Source organism: Hylobates moloch, unplaced genomic scaffold (assembly GCF_009828535.3).
Source record: "Hylobates moloch isolate HMO894 unplaced genomic scaffold, HMol_V3 SCAFFOLD_1, whole genome shotgun sequence".
Classification (NCBI taxonomy): domain Eukaryota; kingdom Metazoa; phylum Chordata; class Mammalia; order Primates; family Hylobatidae; genus Hylobates; species Hylobates moloch.
Window position 1 is genome coordinate 91360 of NW_026652276.1, and position 11097 is coordinate 102456.

Sequence of the window (11097 nt, forward strand, 5' to 3'; positions counted from 1 at the left end):
CTCACATCTCTGAGACCCGAGAGTGGCCCTTTGTTCATAAGCGAGAGCTTCCTCGCCGTGGCCGCGCCTCGCAGACATCATCTTTGATGCTCTTTTTCCACCGTTTCGGTGCTTTAATGTTTTCCCTTCACAGCCAGGCCGAGTGTCTCTCGGAGCCAGGCAGCCGCGCCAGCTGTCAGGCGGTTTCTAGCCTCGCTTCGGTTATTTTAAGCTGATGAGCCTGACGCATCTCATCACTAATATCAGCAGTTTCATTTCTCCTGTTTTCCACTCGCTGTAATAAAATGCTCAGCACAGAATGCAAGGAGATGAGCCATTTCACAAATGCCAGGCCATCAGCCAGGCCCAGGCACTGGACCCCCTGAACCACCCCACCCTGGCACGAGTGGGCTGGAGGGCAGGGCCCCGGGGAAGAAGGTCAAGGCTGGAAGGGGAGGTCAGCCTCACAGCCAGCCCCTGCCACCGCCCAGGCCCCCGTCAGGCTGTTGGAGGCATCACACGGTGGAAAGATCTGGAACCGTGGCCATGGTGTAGGGCCATCCAGAAGGTGGAAGCTTTGAGGGGGAGCCGATTAGCCACGGACAGTTGTCATTCAGTAGGGCCACTTGTGCCCCAGCGAAGGGGGCTGGGCCGGGAAGGCAGAGGCTGTGGGCAGCCGGGAGGCTCCCAGAGGCTCCGACAGAATGGGAGTGGGGTCGAGCCCACCCCTCACTGCAGCCCAGGAAGCTGAGCCCAGAGGGGGCCACCCACCTTCCCCAGGCAGGGAGGCCGGGCCCCCAGGGAGAAGAGGGGGACGGGGGAGGAGGAGGGCCTGCCCCCACCCTGCAGCCTCAGGAGGGGCAGCTCGGGCGGGTGGTGGAAAGAGGCCACAGCAGTGAGCAGAGACGCAGAGGAGGGAGGGCCTGAGCTGGGCAGACCCCCACGGGGTAAGGGGTGGGGACCACGGCCCACCTCGTCCCCATCTCCTCTGTCTCCCTGTCTCTGTCTCTCTCTCTCCCTCCCCCACCCTCTCCCCAGTCCTAGCCCCTCCTCACCCCTCCTCCCCTAGCACTGCCTCTGTCACTCCCGCCCACGTGGATGTGGAGGAAGAGGGGGCGGGAGCAAGGGGCGGGCACCCTCCCTTCGACCTGACCTGGGACAGTTTCCCTTCCGCTCACATCTGCCTGAGCAGTGGAGAAGGCGGCGGCTCTGGTGGGGCTGCTCCAGGCATGCAGATCCCGCAGGCGCCCTGGCCGGTCATCTGGGCGGTGCTACAACTGGGCTGGCGGCCAGGATGGTTCTTAGGTAGGTGGGGTCGGCGGTCAGGGGTCCCGGAGCCAGGGGTCTGGAGGGACCTTCCACCCTCAGTCCCTGGCAGGTCGGGGGGTGCTGTGGCGGCCCCGCCCTGGCCCCCAGCTCTGCCCCTTACCCTGAGCTGTGTGGCTTTGGGCAGGTGACCGCCCAAAGTTTGGGCAGCTCAGACTCCTGGGTTCCTCTCTGGGCCCCAACTCCTCCCCTGGCCCAAGTCCCCTCTTTGCTCCTGGGCAGGCAGGACCCCTGTCCCCTCTCAGCCTGTCCTTGGGGCTGCGTGTTTCTGTGGAATGATGGGTCAGGCTGGCCAGAACCCCAAACCTTGGCCGTGGGGAGTCTGCGTGGCGGCTCTGCCTTGCCCGGGCATCCTCGGTCCTCACTCGAGTTTTCCTAAGGACGGGGCGAGCCCCATGTGGGACTAACCTTGGCTTTAGGACGTCAAAGTTTAGATGAGCTGGTGATATTTTTCTCATTGTATCCAAAGTGTACCTGTTCGAGTGAGGACAGTTCTTCTGTCTCCAGGATCCCTCCTGGGTGGGGACTGTGCCCGCCTGGGTCTCTGCCCAGATTCCAGGGCTCTCCCTGAGCCCTGTTCAGACCATCCATGGGGGAGGCCTTGGCCTCACTCTCCGGGATCGAGGAGAGAGGGAGCCTCTTCCTGGGCTGCCCGTGACTCTGGGCCCAGCCGGCCTGCACCTGGGGATGCCACGGCCTGGGGAGGGTGGTTTTCCCCAGGCCAAGCCTAAGACGGTCCCTCTGGGCCCTGCTGGGTACCAGGGTGTGACGCCACTGGGAGGACAAGATGAGGGGCACCCCTGGGGCCGCCCCGACACCCCCTGGAGGCTCCTGTCCCAGGGGTCCTGGTGCCCCTTCACTGTGGCAGGCGACTGGGGGTTCCCCACCTCGGCCCCTCTCCTGGGGCCTGCTGCCGGGCACCTGAGGCAGCATCCTCGCCGGGGGCCCTGCCTTTCTGCCTCAGCGCCACCTCTTAAGGGAGGCCCGTGGATCACTCAGGACTCAGAACTGGAGATGCTGGACAAAGGGCCTGCGGCCAAAAGGCATCCCACGGAGACGTTCGTGGGGGAACCAGAGTGCAGAGGGGAGCCGAGCCTCTCCCCTGTGTCCCGGCTCCTCAGGCACGTCCTCGAGACGCCACCCTCCCCGACCCAGGCGGGAAAGATAAGAGCAAGGTGTCTGCAGCCAGACACTCATGCCTCAGGTGCCCGCGCTTGTGCCAGACAAGACTCTCACAGGTAGCATGCCTCAGTTTCCCCACCGGTAACACTCAGCACAGGGCACTCAGCAAGGCGCAGTGGGCATGACTGGAGTCCTGTGTGTCCTGACCCAGATGTGGCCACCCCGGCCGCAGTGGTCTTCATTCCGGGACGCCTCTCTTCCCTCCTCATCTATTCACTGCGTTTGCCATTCGGTCATTCCCGCGGTCACCACTCCCACCTCAGGTGTGTGTTTCCCTTGCGTTTTATGAGATATCCCCAACCCGGCCGCTTCTTGGCCCCGTCCGAGGGCAGGAGCGTAAATAAGAGCCTCCGCTTTGGTGTGGGACCACTGTGAGCTCCAGTCCGCGCTGCCACTGCTGAGCTCTGGGCCTTTGCCAGGACTTGGCCCCTTACTGACTTCTCCCTGTGCTTTGGGGTCATGGGTGAGGAAGCCTCCTGGCAATGCTGCGTCCTGAGGATTAAATCGGGTCATCTGTGGAAACTGACCAGCCCAGCCCCTGACACTTTTTTGTTTGTTTCTTTTAGTGACAGGGTCTTGCTCTGTCACCCAGGCTGGAGTGCAGTGGTGTGATCTCGGCTCACTGCAGCCTCGACCTCCGGGGCTCAAGCAATTCTCCTACCTCTGCCTCCAGAGCAGCCGGGACTATAGGCACGTGCCACCCTACCAGGCTAATTTCTTCCATTTTTTTTAGAGACAGGGTCTCGCTATGTTCCCCAGGCTGGGCTCAAATGGTCCTCCCACCTCAGCCTCCCAAAGTACTGGGATTACGGGCGTGAGCCACTGCATCTGGCCTCCATGACACATATTTTTAAAGACTGATTTTTAAAGTCAAACTTTTAAAGTCAGATTTTAAACCGACTATTTTGAAAAATATACAAAGAAGTTTAAAAACAATGAATATCCCTCACCCAGAATCAATAACTAAGAATATTGACACATTTGCTTTGGGGACTGGGCCGCTGGAGCTGCCATAACAAAGCTCCACCAACCGAGTGGCTTTAAAACAGAGCCTGCCCTCTCACCGACGGACGGCTGGACGTGCAGGACGGAGCTCCGCGGGGTGGGCTCCCTGTGCTCTGAGGGGGTCTGCTCAGCCTCTCCCGGCTGTGGCTTGAAAACAGAGCCTGTCCTCCCACTGTGGGGGTGCTGGACGTGCAGGACAGAGCTCCGCGGGGTGGGCTCCCTGTGCTCCGAGAGGGCTCTGCTCAGCCTCTTGGCTGGGGGGGTTTTGTGGCCACCCTCTGTGTTCCTGGGTTCAGAAGCATCCCCCGGGCTCTGCCTTCATCTCCGCACAGGTGACTCTGACTTGGTACAGGAAGCCAGGTCTGCTGGGCCAATGCCCACCCGGCCCTGTGCCCTCATCTTACCTAGTCCCAGCTGCCGTCACCCTATGCCTAATAAGGCCAGCTTCTGAGGTCACGGGGTTAGGACTTCTGCATAGGAATTTGTGGGACACAGTTCGGCCCACAGCCCTTCCCACCTCCACCCACACACGACTATGAGGAGTTGGAAGACCCCACTCCTCGCCCCTGCCAGGTCCTCTAGGGACAAGCTCACTGTCCTCGTCCCAGCACAGCCCGTGGGCCGGTTTCCTTGTCCCTAATGGGACCACGGTCAGAGATGCTGGGTCTGGTCTGGGCCAGCAGGTTCCCCCACCCGGGGCAGGCACACCTTCCGTGCGCTTCTGGAAAGCAACGTCCTGCAATGTGCTCTCTCTGCGGGAGCACCCCCACCGTCGCCTCACAGGCCTGTTCCACAGCCCTGGGATGGGCTCTGTCTCCCTCCTGACCCTGCATAGGGCACAGCCCTCTCTCATCAACCCACGATCCTACATGGATCCGAGAGTCCGAGAGGGAGCGCCTGGGGAAACACCCCAAATCCAACTTGACCCAGGACCAGCCAGGGGTCGTTTCTGAATATTCACCTTCCTAGTAGACGCTACCAGCCAAGGGAGGCCAGGAAGGCTTCCTGGAGGAGGTGGCCTGAGGACTGAGGTGAGGCAGGCCCTGCGTGGGGGTCACCACTCAACACCCCCACACTGGGCTTCTCTGGGAGCCAGAGTCTCTGAGACTGGCTGGGGGAGGTGGGAGAGGGGGTTGCTTGAACCACAGACACCGAGGTCTAGCCCCCACCCCACCCAGCCAGTCGTTAGAGGCAGGGGAGGCCGAGGGGCCCAGCTGAGCCTGCTCCCCAGGTGGATTCCAAAATGGGGGGTTGGGGGGGCGGCACAGGAGCCCAGGGTCCTGGCTAGAGGCCCAGCGGCCGAGCGCTGGTGCAAGCCAGACAGGAAAAGGGTTGAGCCTGTCAGCGCCAGCACAGATCAAGTCAGGGGCAGGTCCCTCTACCAATGTGTGCAAATAAATAGCAGTTAAGTTTCTAGTTACACGAACAATGCACAGATGGTTCCATGGACATTGCGGTGTGGACACGCAGCAGCCTTGGTCCTGCCGCCAGCACCTCGCCCTACAGCTGGGGGCGGGGGGGTCCCTCAGCACTTCCTAGCCATGCAGGGTCCCTGCTCACAGTTCCCGTGATGACCCCTGTTCCTCACCTGCCTGTCTGTCCCGACAGCTGCATGGCAGCCCTGGCCTGGGAGATGGAGACCCTGAGGGGCTGCCTGTGGTGGTGGGGCCCCTGGGTCCCCACTGCATTCCCAGAAGCCCAGAGGGCAGGGCATTTCCCCCCCTCTGTGCTGAGTCCACCCAGCCCCAGCCTAGTCCCAGTAAGGGCTGCAGCCCACCCTGTCCCAGGCTGCCTCCCAGGAGCCCTCTTGGCCCTGAAGCCAGAAGCCCATCTTCCTCCATTCAGGCAGGTCTGAGTGCCCTGGCCTGGCTGCCCGCTGGCCCTGAGAGTCACACTACCCCACAGCCCTCCTTGGTCAAAATCCACTCTGGAGTGGCTGGGAGATTCCCCAGGCCCACCCTGCACACGCCTCTGCAGGGAGCTTCCCCTGGCCGGCTGGCAGACAAGGGTGGTCTCAGAGAGGGGGCTCACCTCAGCAGCCCCTTGTGTAGCCGGCCCTCGCCCCTGCCACCTCTGGGCACACCACCAGGAAGATGGGGGACGGGCACGCAGGTGAAGGAGGCGAGCGCTTGGCAGCCAGGAGGTCATGGGGCACAGAGGGAACAGGGACACCCGGGTGGCCTCAAGGTCACTTCAGACCCCTCACTCGTCCCCTGGGAGGTGCCCAGTGAGGTTGGCACTAGGAGTTGGTCCTGGTCACACGACAGACCCACCCACCTCTGGTGTCCAGCCAGCACGCCCTGGGCCAGCCTGGCTGCAGGGACACGAGGGCAGCGGCCCCTTCCTCCTCTGAGCTGATCGTTCCTTGAGTCATCACCACCACCTGCCATGGAGGCCACCTGTCCCAGGAAGCAGAGGGACCGCAGCTGTGGCAACCAGGGCCTGGTCTCTGTAGCACCTCGTCGGGGGGGCCATGCCCAGGCCTGAGGCGGAGCTGAGTGACAGTGGCCTGGGTCTGACAGTGCGGGGCTGGCGCCACATCTGGGGAACCCTGTGGCATGGGACGTGTGGGTGAGCCAGGAAAATCACCCCACTGCAGGGCATCTCGGGCCTGGATCTTAAGCCCCTGTGTTGGTGCTTCTGCCTGGCGGAAGAGCCGCGACCCCCACGTTGCCATGCGGGCGTCCCAGGCCCTGGCCCTCACAGGCATATGTCTCAGGAGGTCCTTGTCTTGGGATCCCAGGGTTGGGGGCCCCGTGTCTGTCCACGTCCGAGTCAATGGCCCATCTCGCCTCTGAAGCATCTTTGCTGTGAGCTCTAGTCCCCGCTGTCTTGCTGGAAAATGTGGAGGCTCCACTGCCCACTGCCCACTTCCCAGGGCAGCAATGCCCATACCACATGGTCCCAGCTCCGAGCTTGTCCTGAAAAGGGGGCAAAGACTGGACCCGGAGCCTGCCAAGGGGCCACCCTCCTCCCAGGGCTGCAGTCTCCATGGCAGCCCCCCACCCACCCAGCCCAGTCACACTCCCCTGTGCCAGAGCAGTGCAGACAGGACCGGGCCAGGGTGCCCGAGGGTCAGGGGCTGGGGATGGGTAGCCCCCAAACAGCCCTTTCTGGGGGACTGGCCTCAACAGGGAAGGGGGTGAAGGCTCTTAGTAGGAAATCGGGGGGACCCAAGTCAGAGCCAGGCTCTGGGCAGAAGCCGCAGCTTCACGTAGAAGGAAGAGGCTCTGCGGTGGAGGCGAGTGCCCATCCCCGGGCGGCAGAGGCCCCAGCAGAGACTTCTCGACGACATATTCCAGCTGGGGTGGCCCTTCCAGAGCCCTTGCTGCCCCAGGGACGAGAGCAGGTGGCTGGGAGGCTTTGCAGGACCTCCCAGCCCCTTCCTCACCTCTCTCTGTCTCTCAGACTCCCCGGACAGGCCCTGGAACGCCCCCACCTTCTCCCCAGCCCTGCTCGTGGTGACCGAAGGCGACAATGCCACCTTCACCTGCAGCTTCTCCAACGCATCGGAGAGCTTCGTGCTGAACTGGTACCGCATGAGCCCCAGCAACCAGACGGACAAGCTGGCTGCCTTCCCCGAGGACCGCAGCCAGCCCGGCCAGGACCACCGCTTCCGCGTCACACAGCTGCCCAACGGGCGCGACTTCCACATGAGCGTGGTCAGGGCCCGGCACAATGACAGCGGCACCTACCTCTGCGGGGCCATCTCCCTGGCCCCCAAGGCACAGATCAAAGAGAGCCTGCGGGCAGAGCTCAGGGTGACAGGTGCGGCCTCGGAGGGCCCGGGGCAGGGGTGAGCTGAGCCGGTCCTGGGGTGGGTGTCCCCTCCTACACAGGATCAGGAGCTCCAGGGTCGTAGGGCAGGGACCCCCCGGCTCCAGTCCAGGGCTCTGTCCTGCACCTGGGGAACGGTGACCTGCATCTCTGTCCTCTCGCTCTGGAAGCACCCCAGCCCCTCTAGTCTGCCCTCACCCCAGACCCTGACCCTCCAACCTGACCCCATCCTAACCCCTGACCTTTGTGTCCTTCCAGAGAGAAGGGCAGAAGTGCCCACAGCCCACCCCAGCCCCTCACCCAGGCCAGCCGGCCAGTTCCAAGCCCTGGTGGTTGGTGTCGTGGGCGGCCTGCTGGGCAGCCTGGTGCTGCTAGTCTGGGTCCTGGCCGTCATCTGCTCCCGGGTCACACGAGGTAACGTCATCCCAGCCCCTCGGCCTGCCCTGCCCTAACCGTGCTGGCGGCCCTCACTCCCGCCTCCCCTCCCTCCACCCTTCCCACACCCCACCCCACCTCCCCCAACCTCCCCACAAGGCTAAGTCCCTGATGAAGGCCCCTGGGCTAAGAACCCCCACCTGGGGAGCACAGCTCAGGGTCGGCCTGGTGACCCCAAGTGTGTTTCTCTGCAGGGACCATAAGAGCCAGGCGCACCGGCCAGCCCCTGGTGAGTCTCACTCTTTTCCTGCATGATCCACTGTGCCTTCCTTCCTGGGTGGACAGAGGTGGAAGACAGGCTGGGACCACATGGCCTGCAGGGCTCACACTCTATTACAGCCAGGACCCCTCCCCGGCCCCCAGGCAGCAACCCCAATCCCTAAAGCCACGACCTGGGGCCTCAGCCCGCCTGCGGTCTCCGGGGGTGCCCAGCCCACAAGTGTGCCCACCTGCGAGGGCGTGGGGTGGGCTTGGTCATTTCTTGTCTTACATTGGAGACAGGAGAGCTTGAAAAGTCACATTTTGGAATCCTAAATCTGCAAGAATGCCAGGGACATTTCAGAAGGGGACATTGGCCGGGCACAGTGGCTCACGCCTGTAATCCCAGCACTTTGGGAGGCCGAGGCGGGCGGATCACGAGGTCAGGAGATCGAGACCATCCTGGCTAACACGGTGAAACTCCGTCTGTACTAAAAATACAAAAAATTAGCCGGGCATGGTGGTGGGCGCCTGTGGTCCCAGCTACTCGGGAGGCCGAGGCAGGAGAATGGCGTGAACCCGGGAGGCGGAGCTTGCAGTGAGCCCAGATCGCACCTCTGCACTCTAGCCTGGGCGACAGAGCGAGACTCCGTCTCAAAAAAAAAAAAAAAAAAAAACGGGGACATTGAGCCAGAGAGGAGGGGTGGTGTCCCCAGATCACACAAAGGGCAGTGGTGGGACAGCTCAGAGTAAGCAGCTCTTAGTGGGGGGCCCAGGATCGGTGCCGGCGCTGCAGCCAGGCTGTGGAGCCGCAGGCCTCCTTCCTGGGGTGGGCCACGGGGCTGACTCCCCCTCCCTTTCTCCTGAAAGAAGGAGGACCCCTCGGCCGTGCCTGTGTTCTCTGTGGACTATGGGGAGCTGGATTTCCAGTGGCGAGAGAAGACCCCGGAGCCCCCCGTGCCCTGTGTCCCTGAGCAGACGGAGTATGCCACCATCGTCTTTCCTAGTGGAATGGGCACCTCGTCCCCCGCCCGCAGGGGCTCAGCCGACGGCCCTCGGAGTCCCCAGCCACTGAGGCCTGAGGATGGACACTGCTCTTGGCCCCTCTGACCGGCTTCCTTGGCCACCGGTGTTCGCAGACCCTCCACCATGAGCCCAGGTCAGCGCCTTTCCTCAGGAGAAGCAGGCAGGGAACGGGCCCTTGCAGGCCGTCCAGGGGCCGAGCTGCCTGGGGGCGAAGGGGGCTCCAGCCTGCACCGGCACCAGGCACAGCACCGGCACCAGGCACAGCCCCACCACAGAACTCTTGTCTCAATGCCCACAGTGAGCCCAGGCAGCAGGTGTCACCATCCCCTACAGGGAGGGCCAGATGCAGTCACTGCTTCAGGTCCTGCCGGCACAGAGCTGCCTGCGTCCAGCTCCCTGAATCTCTGCTGCTGCTGCTGCTGCTGCTGCTGCTGCTGCCTGCGGCCCGGGGCTGAAAGCGCCTTGGCCCTGCCTGATGCCCCCGGAGCCTCCTGCCTGATCTTGAGGGCTGGTTGGAGACTGCCTTGGAGCAGCCAAGGTACCCCTGGCAGCGGTATCCCGAGACGCCCTGGACACAGGGCCCAAGACTGGGCACAGGGGTGGGAGGTGCATGGGGCTGGGGACTCCCTGGGAGTCATTTGCTCCCCACAGGCCTAGAGAAGTTTCAGGGAAGGTCAGAAGAGCTCCTGGCTGTGGTAGGCGGGGCAGGAAACCCCTCCACCTTCACACGTGCCCAGGCAGCACCTCAGGCCCTTTGTGGGGCAGGGAAACTGAGGCAGTAAGCAGGCAGGCAGAGCTGGAGGCCTTTCAGGCCCAGCCAGCACTCTGGCCTCCCGCCACCCCATTCCACCCCAGCCCCTCACACCACTAAGGAGAGTGATATCCTAGGGTCCCAAGGTCAGGAGGGCAGGGCTGGGGCTGACTCAGGCCCCTCCCAGCTGTGGCCACCTGGGTGTTGTGAGGGCAGAAGTGCAGGCACCTAGAGCCCCCCCATTTGCTCACCCTGGGAGCTCTCCTTGGAACCCATTCCCGAAATTATTTAAAGGGGTCTGGCCGGGCTCCCACGAGGGCCTGGGTGGGAAGGTACAGGCGTTCCCCCCGGGGGGCCTAGTATCCCCGCCGCGGCCTATCCACTCCTCACATCCACACACTGCACCCCCACTCCTGGGGCAGGACCACCAGCATCCAGGCAGCCAACGGGCACCTGAGTGGCTGGGACAAGGGACCCCCCTTCCCTGTGGTTCTATTATATTATAATTATAATTAAATATGAGAGCATGCTAAGGAGTTCTGTCCTGTCCGGTGGCTGTGGGGGCAGTGGGCAGGAGGGAGGGAGGCCTCCAGGGAGGGGCAAGGCTGCAGCCAGGCTGAGGCTGCGTGTGGAGGGTGCTGGCGGCTCCCCTGGATCCTGGCCTGAGTCAGGCCTTTTCCTCGCTATCCCAGAAACACACAGGCCGTCCTCACCCTGTCTGCCCCACTCACACATACAGCCCTCCGGTGAAAAATTCCTCCAACATCACGGGGCTGGGGGCACCATCTTCCCCAAGCCCAGGCCTTTGGGGGGGTCCCACGGCCTCCACCTCCAGGCTTCCTGGCCAGGCATGGGTGTCCCTGAGTGGCTGTGCCTGCTCCATAGCCCCCGTGTCCCCATGCTTGCCAGTCCCTCCGGGCAGGGGTGGTGCCTGGTGCCAGGGCCTCCACAGCGGGGTGGGAGGGCTGCCCTGGGCTATGAGGGACACAGCATCTGCGGGTCCCTCCCCAAGTACACAGGGTGGGGGCAGTAGGGGAGGCGGGGTCACACCTGCTGGAGCCCCCTCAACCAGGACGGTGCTGGGAAGGGAGCCCTGCCAGGCCCTCGGGCGCCGCAGCCACCCACCCACTGCCCCGCCCCAGGGTTCATTCTGTGCTTGCCACCCTGGAGCCCGGTCCTGGAGGGGGCGAGGGTTAGAATCCCCATGCCTGTGTCAGGGACAGGCACAGAGACCTCGCAGCTCTGGGAACTCCCGGTGAGATCTGGCAGATCAGACCTGGCAGGGAATGCTGCCCATTCACAGCGCAGCGCGCCCGCGTCCAGAACTCACCGCTGTCATACACCCATTGACAGCGCAGCGCGCCAACGTCCAGAACTCACCGCTCTCATACACCCATTCACAGCGCAGAGGGCGCCAA

At 63.4% G+C, this 11097-nt stretch overlaps 1 protein-coding gene across 1 annotated transcript; it reads left to right on the plus strand.

Moving 5' to 3' along the window:
• Positions 1–1151: 1151 nt before the first annotated feature.
• PDCD1 (programmed cell death 1) lies at positions 1152–10212 on the plus strand. Its single transcript, XM_032761014.2, has 5 exons — positions 1152–1284; positions 6901–7260; positions 7528–7683; positions 7899–7933; positions 8773–10212. The coding sequence occupies exons 1-5, from the start codon at positions 1209–1211 to the stop codon at positions 9010–9012; spliced, it is 867 nt and encodes a 288-aa protein (XP_032616905.1). The 5' UTR covers positions 1152–1208; the 3' UTR covers positions 9013–10212.
• Positions 10213–11097: the final 885 nt, after the last annotated feature.

Bases quoted from the DNA above. Each gene is read 5' to 3' on its own strand.
- PDCD1 (XM_032761014.2), top strand. From the start codon at position 1,209: ATGCAGATCCCGCAGGCGCCCTGGCCGGTCATCTGGGCGGTGCTACAA. The intron at 7,261-7,527 runs GTGCGGCCTCGG...GTGTCCTTCCAG, and splicing joins GGCAGAGCTCAGGGTGACAG to AGAGAAGGGCAGAAGTGCCC. The intron at 7,684-7,898 runs GTAACGTCATCC...GTTTCTCTGCAG, and splicing joins CTGCTCCCGGGTCACACGAG to GGACCATAAGAGCCAGGCGC.